At 36.0% G+C, this 26161-nt stretch overlaps 1 protein-coding gene across 2 annotated transcripts in view; it reads right to left on the bottom strand.

The window, feature by feature from the left end:
• Positions 1–25618, bottom strand: part of LOC110462166 (adenosine deaminase-like protein) — a 54849-nt gene extending 29231 nt beyond the window's left edge. For both annotated transcript variants that reach the window (XM_021516013.1, XM_021516012.1), the window contains exons 1-8: positions 25393–25618; positions 24181–24226; positions 23044–23171; positions 22571–22631; positions 21752–22042; positions 12823–12903; positions 10735–10879; positions 4186–4286 (exon numbers count right to left, since the gene is read on the bottom strand). In XM_021516013.1, coding sequence (XP_021371688.1) covers positions 4186–4286; positions 10735–10879; positions 12823–12903; positions 21752–22042; positions 22571–22631; positions 23044–23171; positions 24181–24219 — 846 coding nt within the window. In that variant the 5' untranslated portion in view covers positions 24220–24226; positions 25393–25618. The remainder of the gene's footprint in view (positions 1–4185; positions 4287–10734; positions 10880–12822; positions 12904–21751; positions 22043–22570; positions 22632–23043; positions 23172–24180; positions 24227–25392) is intronic.
• Between the last annotated feature and the right edge of the window lie 543 nt (positions 25619–26161).

The following is a 26161-nucleotide window of genomic DNA, read 5'->3' as shown; positions in this document are numbered from 1 at the left end:
GCTTTAACTGTGTTGAATACTATGGTGACGTTATTTACGTCACATTTTATGTATTATGACGTCATATGGCATTTTCGTCACAGGGTGGCGAATTTGGGTGCATGGCGAATTTGCCTGCACTAACGTTAGTATTCCTAAGGGACTGAAGGTACACTGTAGTAAATGCAATGCCCGAATGAAAACCAAATATGACTCGTAACGTCCATGGACTTGTTCACGGCATTTTACCTACTCCTCGCAGGCATATCACATATTTTATTACATTAATGCTGCGTACCCTTGAGGAAAATTAAATCAGATGACACACTGACAGGGACCCTTTCTATCGCGCGTTCATCTGTGTCGATATAGCTATCACAATCTCAACTAGGATTGTGATCAACAGCTCACGTTGTGAGGCCGTTCTGCGAGTCGTAAGGGCTGGCCAAAGATGATCAACAATCTGCAAACTGACGTAACACACGTTGATTGCTATCATAAATCATGTCTTTCATGTTGATAAATCTAAAGTAGTTTCTATCAAATTCAATTTAGGGAAGTACCTAATAAAGTTGACGAGATTGGCAATGAATGAGGCATCCGCGGTGTAACATATGTGCTATGAGAATGGCCATTTACCACATCGATGTGTGTTTTATAGCAAAATATGACTCAATATCATTGAAACCTGGATACACCGCAATACTCGTTCAGTATATCAATAGAAATGATTGGCATCCAAGAAATCAGGATGGAGATGAAAGCAGCTGTTAGTGGGACAAAGGATACCACTAAATATTTTCGTCATTGATCTTACTGGATGGAGGTTTTTATACAATATCTCTCGGTAATGTTGAAAGTTTCTAGCGGAAGAACTACGTAAGCAATAAACATAATGTTTGTCATGTAACACTTTGCAGCCTTAAACTGTGTATGTTAGCACTTAACCGAACATTCCTTATCGTCGTAATCTGATTGCAAAATATGTTCACAATAATACAAACAAATCTTCCTACTCCAAAAGATGTTTAATAAGTGTGTACTTCATATTTAACTTTTCATCGTGTTTGTACGTCAATGTTATACAATGTATCTCGTTTGTAGTGTTCGTTTGATTCACAACAGTCACTGTTATGCGCGCATGCATTGTAACTAAGTTATGGTGTTTATGTTAGATCAGTCACTGAACTAAATACATTGCAACTCAGCTGTCGATCAGACACTACACATATACATAACAACTCGAACGTAGTGCTAATTTTATTGAGATCAGTCACTGTGAGCTTGAGTGCTTACTGCACTAAATACTTTGCAATGCGATTGCAGTTTTCATTTGATTGAGATCAGTCACTGCACACGTACTTTGCAACTCGATGGTAGCGAGCATTTGATTGATATCAATCACCGTATATTGTGGCGATTTAAAACAAAATTGTATAGCTTAGACACATACAGTATACCTATGTGTACATTAACATATGTGAAGTACATAAACATCTTTGATGTACACGTACATATGTACACCTGAGAAGTTCATAAAAATATATGATGAACACTTACACCTGTGAAGAAAATAAATATCTGCGATGTACACAACACACTTTGAACACATAACCTTCTGTAATGTACACTTACATAAGTGCACCTCTGAAGGTTGGGTATTGAGAAAAGAACCCACCTGCTTGATCGTAAAAGGCGACTAATGTTGGAACCTTATGCAGAATTGAGGATGTGCATTTGTGGCCTCTACTTAAGCTTGGGGACATATAATCGACCAAAATAAATTTATGTTTAACAATTGTGTCCCAATGCCGGGACATACCAGTTATTGAAAATGGTAGTTGGTACATGTATGCCCTGCCTAACGCTCAGTATTTAGGGGGAATAGCAACACCTGGTTAACTCATTGTCAGTATAATGTGACCAGGAAAGCTGTGCTGGGTTCCTGTGGCATTACATTTCATTGAAGTAGCACTATAAAGTTGGCATCAGATCTGCGCTATGGTAAGGAAGGATTTACAAGAACATACCCTATCTCCAGCACACATACATCCCTACATAACGTATGGAGGCACATCCTTAAATGACCTAATTAGCTGTTAATACAGCATGTAGGACATGAATTTACTAAAAAACAAGAGGCCCATGGGCCTTAACGGTCACCTAAGTCCTACAATATTTATTTTTGTTGTTGAAATATGTCCCAATTTGAGTAAACAATAGTATAATGCTAACTTAACTTTGTCAGGACCATGAGGCGATCATTCCTACCAGCTTTCAGTTCAATCGGCCCAGCAGACCTTGGCTTTGAGGTTGAAATGTAAAATGTTAACGGACGACGGACGACGGACGCCGGACGAGGACGGACGAAAACGGATAGCAATAGGTTACTTGAGCTAAAGCTCAGGGGACCTAAAAAAACGTAAAAAAATACACATAAAAAACAAGAGGCCCATGGACCTTACCTGTCACCTGAGTCCTACAATATTTATTTTTGTTGTTGAAATATGTCCCAATTTGAGTAAACAATAGTATAATGCTAACTTAACTTTGTCAGGACCATGAGCTGATCATTCCTACCAACTTTTAGTTCAATCGGTCCAGCAGAACTTGACTTTAAGTTTAAAATGTAAAATGTTAACGGACGACGGACGACGGACGCCGGACGAGGACGGACGAAAACGGATAGCAATAGGTCACTTGAGCCAAAGCTCAGGTGACCTAAAAAAAAGAAAAAAAATACACATATGAAATAATTAAACATCTATGATGTACGCTTACACTTGTGACACGTACACTTGTACCGTCCATAAACACCAACTTCATGTATGTAGACTTACACGTGGGAAGTACATAAGCACCAACAATATACACTTACACCTGTGAAGTACATAAGTACCAACATTGTACAAATACAAGTCCTGTGAAGTACATAAACACCCACTATGTACACTTAAACCTGTGAAGTACATAAACACCAACTTCATGTAAGTAGACTTACACTTGTGAAGTACATAAGCAACAACAATATACACTTACACCTGTGAAGTAGACTTACACCTCTGAAGTACATAAACACCAACAACTATGTACACTTACAACTCTGAAGTTCCTAAATACCAAAGTATACAGTTACACCTGTTAAATACATAAACATCCATGATGTATACTTACGCCTATGATACACCTACAATATTTATTTTTGTTGTTGAAATATGTACCAATTTGAGTAAACAATAGTATAATGCTAACTTAACTTTGTCAGGACCATGAGGCGATCATTCCAACCAACTTTCACTTCAATTGGTCCAGCAGAATTTGACGTTAAGTTTGAAATAGGTTTTGAAAATGGCGGCCGTGGCGGCCATATTGGATTTCTGATTGACCCAAAAAATAACAACACTTTGTCAGGACCATCAGTCAATCATTCCTGCAAAGTTTCAGTTCAATCGGCCTAGCAGAACTTGACTTTAAGTTTGACACAGTTTTTCAAAATGGCGGCCGTGGCGGGCATATTTGATTTCTGATCGACCCGAAAAATAACAACACTTTGTCAGGACCATCAGTCAATCATTCCTGCAAAGTTTCAGTTCAATCGGCCTAGCAGAACTTGACTTTAAGTTTAAAATGTAAAATGTTAACGGACGACGGACGACGGACGAGGACCGACCAAAACGGATAGCAATAGGTCACTTGAGCTAAAGCTCAGGTGACCTAAAAAAACGTAAAAAAATACACATATGAAATACATAAACATCTATGATGTACGCTTACACCTGTGACACGTACACTTGTAAAGTACATAAACACCAACTTCATGTATGTAGACTTACACTTGTGAAGTACATAAGCACCAACAATATACACTTACACCTGTGAAGTACATAAGTACCAACATTGTACAAATACAAGTCCTGTGAAGTACATAAACACCAACTATGTACACTTAAACCTGTGAAGTACATAAACACCAACTACAATATATGTACACTTACACCTGTGAAGTACATAAACACCAACTATGTACACTTACACCTGTGAAGTATATAAGCACCAACAATGTACACTTACACCTGTGAAGTAGACTTACACCTCTGAAGTACATAAACACCAACAACTATGTACACTTACAACTCTGAAGTTCCTAAATACCAACGTATACAGTTACACCTGTTAAATACATAAACATCCATGATGTATACTTACGCCTATGATACAGGGATGATTTTTGTTGTACCAGAACTGGAACTGATGCTGATCGTAGTTTGGCACTGTCTGACCTTTGACATTGGATGTTAAACAGAGCTCTGCAAGAATTAAATACTGTGATCAATGCTTCAATACATTTTTTTATGTTCTTTTTTCTTTGCAATTATTTTGCTGGTCAATAAAGTGAAGCTCTAAACACTTTAATTCATTATGATTGTAAATAATTTTAACAAGTAGTGTTAAATTCAAATTTGCTGCATAGAATTAACAGTATAATTTCAAATCGAAATTTCATTCTCCAAAATAATTTTAAAACTGAAAGAAAAAGGCAGCACATAATATAATGAGTAATTATACATGAATATAAGGTGTGCATTGAAAAGTCATGATGTTGTCTGATGTGGGTGCTGAGAAAACGAGGGATGTGACGCCTCAACATTTAAATGAATTGTTTGCAGTGTTGTGCGTTGTGCTTTTTTACTGTTTGGTTAAAAAATCTATAGTAAGTACACGAAACTGCACTGATATTTGAAATAGTCTACACAAAGAAAGTATACAACTACAGACAATGTCAGCTACTGTCAAAACCTTGAACATATCTTCATCTGAAAAGCTTATCATTATTCAGTATGTATACCAATAATAATAACAAGGCATCACAAGTGATACAAATCCTTTCGCATTCACAAATTGTGACCTATGTAAGAGGAAATGAAGTTGCAAGAGTGGTGTGAAAGATTTTTCTAAAAATAGTAACAGTGATCTTGACCTTAAACGTAGAAACCCAAAACAAGAACTTGTTGAAGGCATTGCCAAATACCAACTCTTGTATGAAGTTTCATGAAATTCCTTTGAGGAATGAAGTCGGTATAGTGATGACAAAGAGTGTATCATACGAACATACAATGTACGTACGGGCAGAATCCTATATATATCACTTGAACTTTTGCTGCGAGGAGATAATAAGACAGTAGATACAAAACAACATATACATACACATTACAATCTAAAACACTATCTCTACTTTGCTTGAAGATTATCTCAGCTGCTCTTGATCTATAAATATTGTGTACATTAATTTGAAATAGATGGTCAGCGGAGGCTAACCAGGGTAGAGAATTGCTCTGTAGTATCCGATAGATGAAAATCAAGCAGCGTTGGACGAGGACCTTGTAATGCATAAATTTCATAGATGAAAAAAAAACGGAGGTAAAAGTTTCTCAATATCCACACGGAAGGAAGTAATGCCACGAGGGCTGAGGAACTATATTATTCTAAAATTGTCACAAATATAATTAACACGATTATGGCCATCAACTTGAAATAAATTTATTATATTAGTTTGATCAAGACCAATTTGCTAGTGTCCTTGCTGCTTGACATATTTAAATTCCTTGCCTCAACCTGAAAGACATCTAGTTACTCAGTATACATGAAGGAGAAGGCATACTGCCACAACGAGGGCTGTGGAACTCTCTGAAACTGATTGAGAATGTTGCACAGAAATTCATTAATTAGGAAATTCAATATAAGAATGATGTTCAAATTTCGGGTGCAAAAAGGTGGCTGAGAGTAGCTGAGAATCCTCAAGTGGTATAAATGATCTGTTTATAAACCTTGTAACAAAAAAAAGGTGGTCTGTGCTCCATGTTGATGTATGACAAATGATTTCCTAAAGCTAAAACGTGCTAGTACACCATGGCATCACTACAAAAACAATAGTCTGAAATTAAAAGTCAAAACACGACAGCAATAGGAAAGACATTGTGTATTTATTAATATTCATATATTTTAAGCTATACAGGTGTCTGTTTACCTTTATTACTACTGACCTAAGGTTACCCTGTATTATAACTGACCTAGTGTTACCCTGTATTATTACTGACCTAGAGTTACCCTGTATTATTACTGACCTAGTGTAACCCTGTATTATTACTGACCTAGTGATACCATGTATTATTACTGACCTAGTGATACCCTGTATTATTACTGACATAGGGTAACCCTCTATCATTACTGACCTAGGGTAACCCTGTATCACTACTGACCTAGTGATACCCTGTATTATTACTGACCTAGTGTTACCCTGTATTATTACTGACCTAGTGATACCCTGTATCATTACTGACTTAGTGATACCATGTATTATTACTGACCTAGTGTAACCCTGTATCATTACTGACCTAGTGATATCCTGTATTATTACTGACCTAGTGTTACCCTGTATTATTACTGACCTAGTGATACCTTGTATTATCACTGACCTAGTGTAACCCTGTATCATTACTGACCTAGTGATACCCTGTATCATTACTGAATTAGTGATTCCATGTATTATTACTGACCTAGTGTAACCCAGTATCATTACTGACTTAGTGATACCCTGTATCATTACTGACCTAGTGATACCCTGTATTATTACTGACCTCGGGTTCCCCTGTATCATTACTGACTTAGTGATACCCTGTATTATTACTGACCTAGTGTAACCCTGTATCATTACTGCCCTAGTGATACCCTGTATTATTACTGACCTAGTGATACCCTGTATTATTACTGACCTAGGGTAACCCTGTATCATTACTGACCTAGGGTAACCCTGTATCATTACTGACTTAGTGATACCCTGTATTATTACTGACCTAGAGTAACCCGGTATGATTACTGACCTAGTGATACCCTGTATTATTACTGACCTAGGGTAACCCTGTATCATTACTGACCTAGGGTAACCCTGTATCATTACTGACTTAGTGATACCCTGTATTATTACTGACCTAGAGTAACCCTGTATGATTACTGACCTAGTGATACCCTGTATTATTACTGACCTAGGGTAACCCTGTATCATGACTGACTTAGTGATACCCTGTATTATTACTGACCTAGTGTTACCCTGTATTATTACTGACCTAGTGTAACCCTGTATCATTACTGACTTAGTGATACCCTGTATTATTACTGACCTAGTGATACCCTGTATTATTACTGACCTCGGGTTCCCCTGTATCATTACTGACTTAATGATACCCTGTATTATTACTGACCTAGTGTAACCCTGTATCATTACTGCCCTAGTGATACCCTGTATTATTACTGACCTAGTGATACCCTGTATTATTACTGACCTAGGGTAACCCTGTATCATTACTGACCTAGGGTAACCCTGTATCATTACTGACTTAGTGATACCCTGTATCATTACTGACCTAGTGTTACCCTGTATTATTACTGACCTAGTGATACCCTGTATCATTACTGACTTAGTGATACCATGTATTATTACTGACCTAGTGATACCCTGTATCATTACTGACCTAGTGATACCCTGTATTATTACTGACCTAGGGTTCCCCTGTATCATTACTGACTTAATGATACCCTGTATTATTACTGACCTAGTGTAACCCTGTATCATTACTGCCCTAGTGATACCCTGTATTATTACTGACCTAGTGATACCCTGTATTATTACTGACCTAGGGTAACCCTGTATCATTACTGACCTAGGGTAACCCTGTATCATTACTGACTTAGTGATACCCTGTATCATTACTGACCTAGTGTTACCCTGTATTATTACTGACCTAGTGATACCCTGTATCATTACTGACTTAGTGATACCATGTATTATTACTGACCTAGTGATACCCTGTATCATTACTGACCTAGTGATACCCTGTATTATTACTGACCTAGGGTTCCCCTGTATCATTACTGACCTAGTGTTACCCTGTATTATTACTGACCTAGTGATACCCTGTATCATTACTGACTTAGTGATACCATGTATTATTACTGACCTAGTGATACCCTGTATCATTACTGACCTAGTGATACCCTGTATTATTACTGACCTAGGGTTCCCCTGTATCATTACTGACTTAATGATACCCTGTATTATTACTGACCTAGTGTAACCCTGTATCATTACTGCCCTAGTGATACCCTGTATTATTACTGACCTAGTGATACCCTGTATTATTACTGACCTAGGGTAACCCTGTATCATTACTGACCTAGGGTAACCCTGTATCATTACTGACTTAGTGATACCCTGTATCATTACTGACCTAGTGTTACCCTGTATTATTACTGACCTAGTGATACCCTGTATCATTACTGACTTAGTGATACCATGTATTATTACTGACCTAGTGATACCCTGTATCATTACTGACCTAGTGATACCCTGTATTATTACTGACCTAGGGTTCCCCTGTATCATTACTGACTTAATGATACCCTGTATTATTACTGACCTAGTGTAACCCTGTATCATTACTGCCCTAGTGATACCCTGTATTATTACTGACCTAGTGATACCCTGTATTATTACTGACCTAGGGTAACCCTGTATCATTACTGACCTAGGGTAACCCTGTATCATTACTGACTTAGTGATACCCTGTATCATTACTGACCTAGTGTTACCCTGTATTATTACTGACCTAGTGATACCCTGTATCATTACTGACTTAGTGATACCATGTATTATTACTGACCTAGTGATACCCTGTATCATTACTGACCTAGTGATACCCTGTATTATTACTGACCTAGGGTTCCCCTGTATCATTACTGACTTAATGATACCCTGTATTATTACTGACCTAGTGTAACCCTGTATCATTACTGCCCTAGTGATACCCTGTATTATTACTGACCTAGTGATACCCTGTATTATTACTGACCTAGGGTAACCCTGTATCATTACTGACCTAGGGTAACCCTGTATCATTACTGACTTAGTGATACCCTGTATCATTACTGACCTAGTGTTACCCTGTATTATTACTGACCTAGTGATACCCTGTATCATTACTGACTTAGTGATACCATGTATTATTACTGACCTAGTGATACCCTGTATCATTACTGACCTAGTGATACCCTGTATTATAACTGACCTAGTGTAACCCTGTATCATTACTGACCTAGTGATACTACCCTGTATTATTACTGACCTAGTGTTACCCTGTATCATTACTGACCTAGCGATACCCTGTATCATTACTGACCTAGTGATCCCCTGTATTATTACCGACCTAGTGTAACCATGTGTTATGATACCCTGTATTATTACTGACCTAGGGTTCCCCTGTATCATTACTGACTTGGTGATACCCTGAATTATTACTTACCTAGGGATACCCTGTATTATTACTGACCTAGAGATACCCTGTATCATTACTGACTTAGTGATACGATGTATTATTACTGACCTAGTGTAACCCTGTATCATTACTGACATAGCGATACCCTGTATCATTACTGACCTAGTGATCCCCTGTATTATTACCGACCTAGTGTAACCATGTGTTATTACTGACCAAGTGCGACCATGTGTTACCCTGTATTATTACTGACCCAGAGTAACCCTGTATTACTTGTATTATTACTGACCTAGGGTTACCCTGTATCATTACTGACTTAGTGATACCATGTATTATTACTGACCTAGTGATACCATGTATTATTACTGACCTAGTGTAACCCTGTATTATTACTGACCTAGTGATACCATGTATTATTACTGACCTAGTGATACCCTGTATCATTACTGACTTAGTGATACCCTGTATTATTACTGACCTAGTTATACCCTGTATTATTACTGACCTAGGGTAACCCTGTATTATTACTGACCTAGTGTTACCCTGTATCATTACTGACCTAGTGTAACCCTGTATTATAACTGACTTAGTGTAACCCTTTATTATTACTGACCTAGTGTAACCCTGTATCATTACTGTCCTAGCGATACCCTGTATCATTACTGACCTAGTGATACCCTGTATCATTACTGACCTAGTGTTACCCTGTATTATTACTGACCTAGTGTTACCCTGTATTATTACTGACCTAGTGATACCCAGTATTATTACTGACCTAGTGATACCCTGTATTATTATCGACCTAGTGTAACCATGTGTTATTACTGACCGAGTGTGACCATGTGTTACCCTGTATTATTACTGACCCAGTGTAACCCTGTATTACTTGTATTATTACTGACCTAGTGTTACCCTGTATCATTACTGACCTAGCGATACCCTGTATCATTACTGACCTAGTGATACCCTGTATTATTACCGACCTAGTGTAACCATGTGTTATTACTGACCAAGTGTGACCATGTGTTACCCTGTATTATTACTGACCCAGTGTAACCCTGTATTACTTGTATTATTACTGACCTAGTGTTACCCTGTATTATTACTGACCTAGGGTAACCCTGTATTATAACTAACCTAGTGTCACCCTGTATTATTACTGACCCAGTGTAACCATGTGTTACCCTGTATTATTACTGACCCAGTGTAACCCTGTATTACTTGTATTATTACTGACCTAGTGTTACCCTGTATTATTACTGACCTAGGGTAACCCTGTATTATAACTAACCTAGTGTTACCCTGTATTATTACTGACCTATTGTAACCATGTGTTACCAAGTATTATTACTGACCTAGTGTAACCATGTGTTACCCTGTATTATTACTGACCTAGTGTAGCCCTTTATTACTTGTTTTTATTACTGACCTAGGGGTATCCTGTGCTGCAGCACTAGGTCGACAAGGGTCTGATTGCCTCCACACTCTGTCTGTAGACATGTCCCATGCCCAATCCGACCTGTCCTTGTCCCTAACTCCTTCAGTATATCTTTCGTTTCTTCAGGGGCAGGCACCTATATTTAACAAGAAGGAACAAGTTTCTTATATTAACTATTTTTTCAGTATATTGAAAAATATGTATATTTAAAGTTAATGTAAAACTACAGAAACATGTGTCATGACCTACAAATTTATTTAACCACGACAAATATTTTCTCAAAAGCATGAATATGTATATTTATATCTAACAATAAACCATACATATTTCTGCCACTAATAAAAATCTTGTCTATTCTTAAGGAATGGCTTATTCGTTTTTTCACATTAGCTTTTAAATTCTAACTAGTATTTGTTTCTAAATAGTATTTCATTCCTATATTTCAACAATTTGTAAAAAGGTACCTGGTCTATATGCTATATGTTGATGTATGACAAATGATTTCCTAAAGCTAATACGTGCTAGTACACCATGGCATCACTACAAAAACAACAGTCTGAAATTCAAAGTCAAAACACAACAGCAATAGGACACAAGTTTTTCTTTGTGAAACAAATTGTTTTTCAGGCCCCAATGACTGATCCTTGATTTAAGTAATGGACTTGACTTTGGGGTTACTGAAGTTAAGGAAGTCCTCCAACCTTAACATTCATACTTAACTGAGACTTGACATTGGGGTTACTGAAGTTAAGGAAGTCCTCCAACCTTAACATTCATACTTAACTGAGACTTGACTATGGGGTTACTGAAGTTAAGGAAGTCCTCCAACCTTAACATTCATACTTAACTGAGACTTGACTATGGGGTTACTGAAGTTAAGGAAGTCCTCCAACCTTAACATTCATACTTAACTGAGACTTGACTATGGGGTTACTGAAGTTAAGGAAGTCCTCCAACCTTAACATTCATACTTAACTGAGACTTGACTATGGGGTTACTGAAGTTAAGGAAGTCCTCCAACCTTAACATTCATACTTAACTGAGACTTGACTATGGGGTTACTGAAGTTAAGGAAGTCCTCCAACCTTAACATTCATACTTAACTGAGACTTGACTATGGGGTTACTGAAGTTAAGGAAGTCCTCCAACCTTAACATTCATACTTAACTGAGACTTGACTATGGGGTTACTGAAGTTAAGGAAGTCCTCCAACCTTAACATTCATACTTAACTGAGACTTGACTATGGGGTTACTGAAGTTAAGGAAGTCCTCCAACCTTAACATTCATACTTAACTGAGACTTGACTATGGGGTTACTGAAGTTAAGGAAGTCCTCCAACCTTAACATTCATACTTAACTGAGACTTGACTATGGGGTTACTGAAGTTAAGGAAGTCCTCCAACCTTAACATTCATACTTAACTGAGACTTGACTATGGGGTTACTGAAGTTAAGGAAGTCCTCCAACCTTAACATTCATACTTAACTGAGACTTGACTATGGGGTTACTGAAGTTAAGGAAGTCCTCCAACCTTAACATTCATACTTAACTGAGACTTGACTATGGGGTTACTGAAGTTAAGGAAGTCCTCCAACCTTAACATTCATACTTAACTGAGACTTGACTATGGGGTTACTGAAGTTAAGGAAGTCCTCCAACCTTTACATTCATACTTAACTGAGACTTGACTTTGGGGTTACTGAAGTTAAGGAAGTCCTCCAAACTTAACATTCATACTTAACTGAGACTTGACTAGGGGGTTACTGAAGTTAAGGAAGTCCTCCAACCTTAACATTCATACTTAACTGAGACTTGACTATGGGGTTACTGAAGTTAAGGAAGTCCTCCTACCTTAACATTCATACTTAACTCATGAAATGCTTTCTTATGAAAAACTGAAGTAAAGAAATGTTCTTAAGGAACATTCGTGAAATGTTGCCAACTTTATGAAATATTTCCATGTTAGAACTTGGCTGTAGCTCTGTATACCCTCTTACAAGTACGTTTATCTCATATAGCATACAATTAACAATAGAACAAATCATAAGGGTCCTTAGGGATATGTTAAGTGGATTACCTCTGCCAAATGTAAGGTAAGCTTCAGCCCCCTATTGTGGGCCTCTATAAACAAAGGCAGATAGTCCCTGGCATCGCCCACCTGTTAAAAAGTAACATACGGAATACTGTAAGTATATTTACATCAAAGCTATCATTAATTATCATGGGGGAAATTCCTACGACAGAATTCAAGGTGAATGGCAGGTGCAACACATATTTTTTTTAAAAATATTTATTCTCAAAACGTACAACCAAGTATTAAATGATTGTAAAATAAGTTGATTACAGTGGTAAAGTGTTCTTAAAGCAGGACGACATTCTAGTGAACGCTACAAACTATCTGTACTGCATATATAAAATGGAATGATGTTGCAATGCAAAGTTGCCATTCTCTCAGAACAAAATACTAGGTCATGACCTGCCAAAACAAGGGTGAAGGAGTGAAATCAAGGGTCTTATTTATTATGGTATTTTAATACAAATAAATAAAAGAAAAACAAAAAAGAAAACTTAACAGTTGATATTACCCATTAAGTCTATCCTACCAATTTTTGTGGAAGAGGAAGGAAAAAATGAAAAATGAATGTGTGTTTGGGATCGAATCCCAAACCCCAATGTTTCTAGTTGGACATGTGTGCACTAGCCCTTCTGCTGAAATAAAGGGAAACTCCCTCTAGCTGATCAGGCTAGTACATTTGAAAGGAGATTTTGACACTTTGTAGAATGCAGAGCCCGTATTCATGAAACCATTCTTGTCCTCAAGCATGGATTTTGTGCTCAAGCCTAATTAACTTCTTGTTCTGTTTATGAATTAGCAATGAGAATTTATTTTGCCAATGATTTAGAAAAAAAATAGACATTAAGCCAAATACTGTTTTATAATGTATACATTTGACTTTTTGATTGTTTTACATGATTTAAGTGAGTTATAAGAAAGTCAGTTTGAGCACAAAATCCATGCTTGAGGACAAGAATGGTTTTATGAATACGGGCCCAGGTCCTTTACATGTCCAGTTGTAGCTGTAACTGTTAAGATTTGGCCGCTGATAACACATTTCTACACGGTACACTTAATGTCTAAATGAGGAAACAGGTGCTAAAGGAGAGGTCTTTTACTGCACTTGAAAGACAACATTATATCAAAACATTAAATACAAACCAACCATTAGAATGTTTTACTGTTTTACCATCTGAGTTTGTAATGATGCAATATAATTAAAATCATATCTTAACATCGCTCCCGTTTACTGATATAACGTGACATATCAGTAAATGGGGAGNGGGGGGGGAGAGGGAAATTTTGATTAGTTTGCATCTTTTTCAATTCATCATTATATCATTGAATAGACTACCTAACTCCATAGAAGTATTTTCTTTTCTTTTTCTTTAGGAACATTGTTTAATAATGAATTAGGACAAATGAACATCAATGTATAATTATTTATTTTTAATTAAGATTTCTATACCTGCATGGCTGCAATATTCATTTAGAGCTGAATTAGGACTAATGTACATGGCTGTATGGTAAGAATAGGACTATAAAACATACATATAGCTATAATGTAACGTTTGGACTGTTTAGCTAACATTGCAGTATGATTATGGTAGGCCTAATGTATATGGTTGTAAGCACACATGTATGTAATGCTAGGACTGATAAACATGATACATGTAGTTACAAAGTAAAGGTGGGACTAGTTAACATGGCAGTATGACAACATTAACCCATACACCCCTAAAGTCAAATCGAAGACTGGCCAGGTACAGTTTAAAATTGAAGGGGTGAATGGGTTAAGGCTAATAAACATGGAGTTACATTTCACTAGTTAACATGGTTATATATTAACCTTAGGACTAGTAAAGAAGGCTGTATACATGGTTTCATACGCTGGGAAAAATTAACAAAATTATCTGGATGGATATATTAAGACTGGTAGACTTAGTCAATTTAGATAAGATACAACTGGACAGAACACAGAACAAATATATCGAGATAAAGTTCTGTCAATTATTAGCATCAACGATATCCATACATCAATTAGACCAGGAAAGAACATCTCAACAAACAGTCCTGTTTCAGGAACTAAAATCATCTCCTAATGATTTTCATAATTAAGAAGCCTAAAAAAGCACTTCCTTAAAAGATATCATTGGTGATGTAAGATTATGAAAAAAGAGCTGGACAGCCAAACTCTTACCCGAGATGTTTCTATCATGTTTGATTCTTTTTCTCCCATACTCGAAATAAACATGCCAGTGTCAATACTCTGTGATCTTCATATGCTTGTATTCCATGATGCCACAGCTGGTACTAGCCTCGTCTGTCAATACACCCATCACATTACAGGTGTATTGACAGACGAGGCTAGTACATGTACCTGTCATGATGCGCATGAATACAATTATGTTATGTAGGGGTGATAAACCCATAACATAAAATCAGAAATTCATTTAAAGCACAACGTTTACAATATACTTATTTAATAATCTAACAATTCTTGTATATATATCTTAAACCAAGGCATCACAAGTGATACAAATCCCGTCGCATTCACACATTGTGACATATGTAAAAGGAAATGAATTTGCTAGAGCGATGTTTTTCTGAAAATAGTAAAAGTGACCTTGACCTTTAACGTAGTAACCTGAAACACGAACTTGTTAAAGATTTTGCCATACCAAACACTTGTATGAAGTTTCATGAAATTCAATTGAGGAAAGAAATGGGTAGACCGATGACAAAGTTTTTCTAAAAGTAGGAACAGTGACCTTGACCTTCAACGTTGAAACCCAAACACGAACTTGTTCAAGGTATTGTCATATTACACACTGGCATGAAGTTTCATGAAATTCCCTTGAGGAATGAAGTCAATAGAGTGATGACAATTTTTTTCTCTAAAAATAGTAGCAGTGACCTTGACCTTCACATAGAAACCTGAAATGCGAACTGGTTCAAGGTTTTGTCATACCAAACACTTGTATGAAGTTTCATAAAATGTCCTTGAGGATGAAGTCAATAATGCGATGACATAGAGTGTAACAGGGGTGGAATCCTATATCCTGTCGAAATTTCGTTGCAAGGGGATAAGTACAAAATTAATGAAAATTTCACAGCCAAAACAACGTAACTATTTCAAACGTTGAAGTGATTTGGTGGACTTGCCTGGCAGCAATATTTCCTTTCATCAGTTAATCAGTGTCGGAGTGACATCATAGCGTCATGACGTCATAGCACATGTAGCCTTGGGAAAGACGGGTTTATCTCTTCACAGGTCAATTCCTGTCTTCCACAAGCAAGTAAGGGAGAAAAGTTTCTCTTGACAGGTTCACATATTACTCGAGATTGTAGGTATCTTTATACCAGTTCCTATTGCACAAATGATTGGTGGTCTCTTCAGACAGGTTCAATTCACATAACACTGGTAGTCTAAATGTATCTAGTCAGGTACAGATCTCATCAAAGATTTCCAGTCTCTTTAGACAGGTCAATGACTCACTCAGACTGGTATCTCAAGTCAGTTTCATTACACACTGATGGTCTGTCTAGACAGGTTCATACCTACTGCATATGGTCTTTCTATGCAGTTTCATTACTGACTACAGACTGTGGTCTTTCTAGACAGGTTCATGATTCCCTACAGACTGATAGTCTCTCAAGACAGTTTTATGACTTGCTAATTTGAGTATTTCGAAAGCTGCTTCATTCAAATACTCTCCCAGAGTGGATACCCACACGTATCAAACTTGTGTATATACAGTAAGTGTAATTCAGGATAGAGGTATAACTACAGCTGTTGTCTGGAAAAATGTGTGTAATTATTACACGTTAGAGTTCCTTATAAGTATAGTTAGTTAACTTACCCAAAACCCATTAACACATTTTTCTTTTAATACATTTTAAATAGATGCAGCAATGATTTTATACATATAATTACAAGCAACATATGTACTGTATATATTTTCCTGATCAAAGAAAAAAATAGAAATATGTAATTTGTGAGCTGACATATAACCGTATATTACATGAATTGTCTAATCCTTAGTAACATATAGTCATAATTTAGTCAGCCAAAGCTTATAATGCTTTGTACTCATTTTACAAAAACAATCCATTGGTACACACCCTTCATTTTGTTTATTTACAGATGAGATATTAAGAGAGAGAATTATGAGTAAAATTGTAATATATAACAATCTAAATCCTTGAGTTTTGCCATCATCATAAGTATGTTTACGCCAGCCATAATCTAATTCATGGCTTCCGTCAGTCTAGATCCTGTGAAACGCAACTAATTTCATTCATTCAAGACCTCGCCGCAAATAATAACAGCAACACACAAACAGACTTAATTAAGTTTGACTTTGCCAAAGCCTTTGACAAAGTTCCTCATAAAAGTTGCTCTATAAATTAAACTACTACGGTATCTAAAACGAAACACTAAACTGGGTCTCCGCCTTCTTAAGTAACAGAACACAAACAGTTATCCTGGATGGAGAGTCATCTGACCGGGCTCCAGTCACCTCAGGTGTCCCTCAAGTCATAGTTCTGCATGGGCCCAGTATTATTCTTGGTATACATTAATGATCTACCAGAATACTTATCATCCAGTAAGCTCAGACTGTTTGCCGATGACAGTATCATCTACAAAACCATCAAAACCCAAAGTGACTGTGATGCACTACAGTTGGATTTAGATGCAGCTGCTAGGTGGGAGCGGGACTGGTTGATGGCTTTCCATCCAGACAAATGCACATTACTTACAGTCTCACAAAAGAAAAAACCAGTTTAAACATGACTATATCCTCCACAATCACAAACTTGAACTGGTCTTTTCAGCTAAGTATCTGGGCATTACACTACAAGCAAACTTAAAATGGTCAAAACATACAGACAACATCATAGCTAATGGCAACAAATCTTAAGGAATTTAAAAACATCATGTCAGAACATCAAGACTCAGGCATATCTGGCGCTAGTTCGACCAAAACTTGAATATTCATGTACAGTATGGGACCCTCACGCAGTTGAACAAACTTCTAAAATTGAGACGGTCCAACGACGAGCTGCCAGATATGTCTGTAACAGGTACCATAACATCAGTAGTCCTACAGATATGATAAATTCATTAAACTGGCCAACACTACAAGAAAGAAGACTATACGCACAATATTAATAATGTTCTACAAAATAGTCCATCAAACCGTAGCAATCCCATCTGCTATACTCATACCATCAGACAGTAAAACCCGCATAAATCATAATGTCACTTTCAGACACATTTCAACCAAAAAAGATTCATATAAATTTTTATTTTTTCCTTATACCATAACTCAATGGAATGTATTATGTACCATCCCATACAGTCACTGTCACAACAGTCGACACTTTCAGAGCTCACACCAGCTGTTCTGCACAAATTCATTTAATTCATTATAAGCCTATGTACATAGTTTTAATCACAATTTAATATTTATGCACTCCAAATTCATTCATTTTCATTATTTTTGTATTATTGTAAATATATATTTAAAAACTTTCGATTACATCACCTATTGTGTTTACAAACTGACTATTTCATCTATTCAACCGCTAGGCGTTGGATAAGTTGAGTGACTGCTGGATAAGTAGTGACCTATTCATACTATCCAACGGCTAGGCGTTGGATATGTTGAGTGACTGCTGGATAAGTAGTGACCTATTCATACTATCGGCTAGCGGTTGGATATTTAATGAATGGATCTCCACTTATCCAACAGGTCACACAGGGTCATGTCAAACGCACCCAGAATGCCCATCTGTTGAATAGGGTTTGTAGACACAAACACAGATAAACAAAGAAAACGATAACAAATAAATATGAAAGATAGTAAATGTAATTTTAATTCCAACTTTAATACCTGGTGGTACACGGTAGTCAGCCGTTGTAATATATACACGTACAATGCACTTAGCCGAAGTTTCAAGTTTTCACAAACACATCCGCTTTACGTATTTCACAGTATATATATTCAAACAGGGATTTCCACCAACACATCCCCTTTACGAATTTTGATGCACAAATTGCTGTTGCCACCGATACCTGTGTCCTCACTGTGACCAGACGTTTTCCGTTTCGTGCCTTGTGTTATAACAGAACAGGCTACTTGCTCCTGTTCCGCACCGGTGAGTTTGCAGTTCCGTGTCGGAAATGTCACTAAACTCTTCCTGTCTTACAGTGTTAAATGTGTAGTTCATATTGAAATCCGGTACGTTCTCTTTGTTGAGCTCCATATCAAGCACATCGCTTAACATTCCGTCTGTATCTCTATCGGATTCTGGTCGTTTACTAGTAAATGTTGATTGCGTAATAAAAACATTGTCAGCTGAACTGGACATCTTGGCAACAGAAATGACCTTGGAAATATCTGACAGGTACCTTTGTACTCGGAACACCTCAGCTCATATCAATTCCATTTGGATCGCATTTTGATACCATCAGCATTTATTAATGCCTTGGGGTTATATGTGTTTGTGTCAGTGAGTGCATTTTACAGGTGTGAACAACACAGGTAAACAACTCCATTCACTGTTTATCCAACTGTCCACCTATACCAGGTTTAGGGGTCCAATTGGGATATGAAAGTTTTTAAGTAGGATAAATCGCTCGCAAACGTTGGTTAAGTGATTGGAAGCACCCTGTCTCGGGCCTATCGGCCCTCGACAGGCTGTGCTTCCAAATCACTTAACCAACGTTTGCTCGAGATTTATCCTATACATAGGCCACGCTGCGCAGTAAATGATCTTCAGATCATTGAAGGACTACTGATAACCTAAAAAAAGAAGAATTCAATACTTGATAATAACTCTGCTATCTCAAGTCAACGTATGTACTATATCTGACACTGTGACTTGATCCGAACAAACAAATGACTGTTGGATAAGTATTACTTAAATAGATATATATAAGCAAAGAAGTAATAACAAAAGCACAGACAAAGGAATTTGTCTGTTTTAGTTATATGTATATAAACTCTCCACCATTGCATCCTGTAAGAGGCACTTGTGGGGTAATTAATTCTGCAATGTTGTTTACTGCTAAACAAGATACATTTTGGCTAATTAATTATTTTGGCTAATTAATTATTAGAGTCGTCAACAAGTTGCCACCCAGTAACATGGGCGGAAGACCACAAATCGATGACACAGGTGTTGAAAATTTGGCCTACGTAAATAAACAATCCTGCTAATCAACACATATCTTTATGTACAATACATTAATTTTGAGTGAAGTGTCTTGAACATAATGTTTGGTAAACTAAAACATAGACCGTTTGTGTTTGTTTATATTTATTGTTGATAACCGAATTCTTGGATTAACCAGTATTATAACTTGGTTTGATGTTATTTTCTTGTGACCAGTTACTAAAATTTATCGAGACAAGCTTACGAATATTGTTCATGCTATATACATGTACATAATCAGATAAAAGTTTTAACAAGCCAAAAAATATCAAACACTGTAAAAATATCAATCCAAACCTTCAAAATGCAATATACTCCTAATGTTCAAAGCTGCAATTAACTGTGATTGACATTATATTTAAATATTATATGTATTCTAAATCTCAACATACTTACAAAAAATTATGCAGAAAACTGTAATAAGTTTGTATTTATATATATTTACATTCTGTATGCTTAGACCCATTGACAAAAATTACATTCATAAATGCATAACACAGGTGTTCATAGAATCTCAGCACGTGGGAACTGATAGTAACCTGATCACACTGCGTAGTAATACACTACAAAAACTACTCACTCGGAACGACCGACCTAGATGCTTAATTCTTACATCTTAAAATATTATTGAACTGTGCTTTGTGAAATATCCACGTATTCACGTGTCCTGTGCTACAAATAAACATTGAATATGGAACTACATTTTGTTGTGTTATTGTTGTTGACGGTTGCTAAGATCTCTCACGATAGTGTCACATTTCCCCGCGAAAAAACACTGTTCTCGCCACTGCGTTGCACCCGTGTATAAGCAGGAACAAACCCTGTTTATTTGTTTTATTCGTTGTTATATCGATCCACTGAAAGGATTCGTCAATGTAAATATAAGGAATGATATTTATTTTTTCAACATTTATGAGGTCATAACAACAATGGGTTTTTGGACATATTTTACATGAATCGCTAGCGCGATTCATTCAATATGTCCATAAACCCATTGTTGTTATGACCTCATAAATGTTGAAAAAATAAAAATCATTCCTTAAGTAAGACCTTTTTTTTTTTAATTTTTTCTCATTGTGTCTCTCTTAACCTTTACATTTTTGGGCAATTGGTGGTGAGGGATATATTACACTGATGCCATATACAGGTAATGTATAATATACACACAATAATATTCTAATATATTAAATGCAATATCATAGGTATTCAAGGGAGGCATATAAAACCAAACAATACAGTTTAAAAATATTCAGCTTCAAAGCTAAAAAATATGTGGAATTCATGACTAGATAGGTAATTTTTACCCAATACATACCCTGAGAGCACAGGGTCACGTTACAATCACACATATGCTATACTGATATGGGTAACAACACAAATAAACATACACGTGTATATATATATGTATGTTTATGTGTGTTGTGACCAATATCAGTATAGCATATGTGTGATTGTAACGTGACCCTGTGCTGAGATCGTGAAACAGTCACCAACTTTAATCTAATGATCAATTGTTATAAAAACAAATGAAAATTGAAATGAAAATGAAGAATTCCCTGATTTCAAATGTTTATAACAACAAACTTTCCTTTTAGACCCTAAATCTACTACAGGGTAGATATGTTAAGTCACCTTCATCTTGCACAGGTCAGACCCAGAAAATATATTTTACCTTTGGGCCTATTTAACTGTTTTTTCGAAAGAATTTTTTTATTAGAAATTTTACCTTTGGATCTCCACTGAAGTCGAGCCCCATAACCACTCCATTGCTGATGTCCTGGTACCGCTCTGCCAGTTCCATAGTTGTTCGTGCAACATCCACACCAAGTCGTCGGTCGATTGAGAGGAGGAAACGGACAATTATGTCCAGGTGAGCCGAGTCTTTTATGGCCTTCAACACAGCCTCCACATATAACTCTCGAGTCAGGCCTGTAGCAGTTATCTCCCTTGGAGTGCTCCTCAGCTCAAGATATTTTACATTATCGGAGGCAAATTCTTGAATCACATCACAAGTTATCTGTACAAACATTACCCAAATAAATTCAATGTCAAATTGCGCACATTTCTATTTTTTTTTAAAACTTTGTCTTTATACAAAATAAATGAATTTACCCTAATTTGCTTTATCACAGAAACTTATGATTGTTTTTGTTTAAATGTAGAAGTACACAAACATAACAGGGAAATAACTGTCCAAGGTCAGTGTACAGTAGAAAATGGGTCAGACTATCTCTGTTTTAAGCAACTTAATTAATATGCAAAGCAGAATTTTCCTCCAGGACTCATCTTTTTGGGCTTAAACTCTACTTACATAAACATTTTTCTCCATTATGTTAGTTTAGACAGTATTTTCTTTAATTATTAATACATTTTTATCAGGCAATCAGCAAACAGTAATTAGACTGCCACTTATATAAGTCTGTCACATGAACAGCTTGGAACAAAACATCAGTCATAATGTACATAAATAATTATGAATTAAATAAAAGATGAAATGTAACATCAAACCAGCACAGTCCAGATAAGGAAGGTTTGTATTACTTACAATATAAATGTCTTCTGCACAGTTTGATAATGTCTGCATCAACTTCAATCTTTTGAAAGAACTGGAAAAAAAATCGACATAGAAATAAAAAAAATAACAAACAAAAACAACCACGTAAGCAGCTTAAATGTTATTGTAACAAACTTAAACAGCTCTCATTTTGTGCATAGGTGTTTGTATCTGGTATTTCTAATGCCTACAATGTACACACAGTTGTATTGTGTGTACGTCACAGATTTTGGATTTTAATTCAAGGCGGTAGATACAAGCACCTATGGTTTGTGATTTCTTTTTACCTTTCAAAAAATATTATTGTAGTTTAATTCCTATTTCAAACATGCACATTTACTACTAAAAACAAACCTTTCTTTAATAAAATCAAGCAGTACTATTTCTACAATGTATGTAGAAGTTACTCCCCTCAGAAAGTAATGCCTCTAATCAATTTCATTGAAAGAAATTAATCCACTTACTCCTCCAGTGGTTCTGTCTGTTCCTTGTTAAATCGCACATTTGCACCCTCCTCCTCTCGTCCCTTTTTCTTCAATAGTTTTTTTATTGTGTCCTCACTGATGGAGCCATTGATATGAGCATGAAGTTCCTGTTTTTAAACAAATCAATTTTGGACTGCTGATTACTTCAGATTATCAAAAACTATTAAGTTTCTAAAGAAACGTATGCTCAAAACTTAATGCACAATTTATTGAAAACCATAATCATGGTACTAATCTGTTTGCATCAAAGACTTTTCTACTGTCCGCAATGAACTTAAAATAACACTACTTTTAAATGGTTATAAATATCAGTGTTAATTAGACAATGTAATTTTTTTAGTAATATGTCTTTTTCTGGAGACTTTTTTGGGATGATGAAAATTTAAACTTATTCCATATTTATGCCTAATTCTCAAACTTTGCGGTTTTCTCCTAAAAAGATCCTTTCCAATTGGTATATACTGCTATTTTCTTCCAAAAATTATACAAAAAAGGTCCCTTCCCAAATTAAAAAAAAGCCTCGTTAAGTAATACATCTATGTTGTATTTTTCCATACCATTCATCTTATTCAAGAGCGGTAAGTTCTTGTAATTTGACATTGATACTTATTGAAAACTAATAAGGCCAAACAAAAAAGGTGTGTTTCCCGTAAGGCGTAACATGTTTGCAAAATTGAGTTAAGTTGGTAGATATAACATTTTTTTTTAAATAGTTCTACTTGGCTTATATAGAGTGAGCTTGATTTTAACAGTGCTTCTTTAAAAACTGACTAAAAAAGTAAAGGGTATTCACTTAAAAATTAAGGTAGGTAGGGTTATACCAGAAACAAACTATATTTTTTGCTGGCCTAACAATTAATCAATGATTTCTTTTACATGAAAAATTTCAAGGTACAGTGTAATAGTTGATATAGATAATATAATAATCATACTGAAATAAATTCTCATTGGAACATTTTAAAAAACAGAATCTGTTAAAAAAGACATAAGTATTGACACTGACTTTGGATAAGATATCTACATTCTAGATCTTCAAGACAGACAAGATGGAATGGGTTTTACATTCATACATACATAAATGAATATCATATTTCCTATACAGGTAAAAAGACTTACCACTTTTGGGAGGCGGTGATAAAACTCTTGGCTCTCCATTCTGTATCTTAAGATGATAAAGAATTGTTATAATACTCGAACATCATGCATGTGGAATTTAAAATACACACTATCAGCAGTAACGTAGATAGTCGAGTAGACTTGATTCGTCAGTATACACAGACAACTCAAGTTTTAACTTAAGTAGTTAGTATGTTAAAGACTCAGAATTCTGTTTTGCAACCATCAATGGTGTACTGAATATCCATAATGAAACATACAATGCCAAAAAGTATGATATCCTTATAATGTTGTTTTTTTCTGTAAATACCCATTTTATTTCAAGTTAATGTAAGTTTATCAAAGATATCTGTCTTGCAAAAAAAGTAAAGATATACTCTATGCATAGTATCAGTATATAACCTGTCCTTTGAGTAAATGTCCTATGCCAAATTTTGGAATCAAAGCTTTAATCACAAAATGGCATTATTCAAAGTTTTGGTTTTGTACGGTTTAACATCCTATCAACAGCTAATTATATTAGCTTGCATGGTCATTAAGGACAAGCCTCCTTATGAGTAATGCATGCATTCATGGCAGGGTATATATTACCACGGAATTAGTTATCTAAGTCTGTGGTATTACTTTATAATAATGAAAGTAAAAATCTGACGCCGACTTGTACATATATATAGTGCTACATGTACATCAGTCACTGATAGATATACCATGCTGAAGGCACCCACCCATTGCCAGCACAGCATTCCACCCAGTCACATTCTACCGGCAACAGGCGAACCAGTTCGTTGTTGCCTTTACCCTAAATGCTGACCATTATGCAGGGATATTCAATGATGGTGATGTGATTGAATATATATCAAATATATGTCACTGTTGAGTAAATGAAGTGAATTGCATACTGACAGCCTACTCCCATAACATGAGAGGCCGCTGGTCGGCCTTTTTTCAATCGGATATGATTATGCGGACTGCGACGGCGCCTGTCAAAAGTTTTTCGCCGTGTAAAACCTCTAACATTGTTGGAGTAACTGACAGCCCTTAAAGTCTTTATAAACAAAGTATGCACATTGCTGTCTGTATATATTTGTTTACTTGGCAATTTCGCCTTAAGGGATCAGAAACTGGTCACGTGATGATATATGTCAGTATGTACGAATGTACACGTTAACGTCATGATGTTTTATGTCAGTATGTGTACGAGTTTATAATCACCTGCTGTCGAGTTCGAGGGCAGAGAGAGAGCTAGAGAATAGTAATTATTGAGTCGGTCCTTCGTTCATTTCCTGATTAAGCCCTTTTCATTTCTCCGATCAAGTCCTATGTGTTCGGCAGGAGACTGTCACGGGTATGACAGCATGAACACTTTACGTGTGCGACAGTAACGTCAACTAACATTGTACACGTGCAGACATCATTTTTCTGATTATAATTAGGTCAAAGGTTATAGCAATACTTTGGTTTTCACAACAAAGAGTTCCAAAACGCGTTCGGTTACGTTCATGTTAATATTATTTGTCTCATTGATAGGCAAACAAGATATAAGAAACTTTATGTAACGTCGCATATAGTATATCAAACAGAGAAAAATTAGCGCTATTTTTGCGATAAATATGATAAAAAGCAAACAGAAAACAACAAACAAGCTATACACTATCACAGAAAGCTAGCACATTATAATCAGCCAGTAAAATTAGATATCACAGGCACTAAATTTAAAGTACTATACTCAAAATGATTTAATGAGATAATAGCACGGAATTAGATTAGGAGTCCGTGATATTAGTGAACATCTGCATATCACACAGGTGTTGCTATATAATAGGAGGGTTTTAGTTAAGTTTAAACATAGTTATTGCCAAAATTAGACAAGGGATTATAGGCACAAGTTGTAACAACTTATCAACGCCTTCTCCCAATATACATTTTAAATGACAAAATTCAAAATCTCTTGCTTGATTCAGTGAAGTTTTGCACAGATCTA

Source organism: Mizuhopecten yessoensis, unplaced genomic scaffold, assembly GCF_002113885.1.
Source record: "Mizuhopecten yessoensis strain PY_sf001 unplaced genomic scaffold, ASM211388v2 scaffold10755, whole genome shotgun sequence".
Taxonomy (NCBI): domain Eukaryota; kingdom Metazoa; phylum Mollusca; class Bivalvia; order Pectinida; family Pectinidae; genus Mizuhopecten; species Mizuhopecten yessoensis.
The sequence above is the reverse complement of the archived record's forward strand: the minus strand, read 5'-3'. Positions and strand labels throughout refer to the sequence as shown.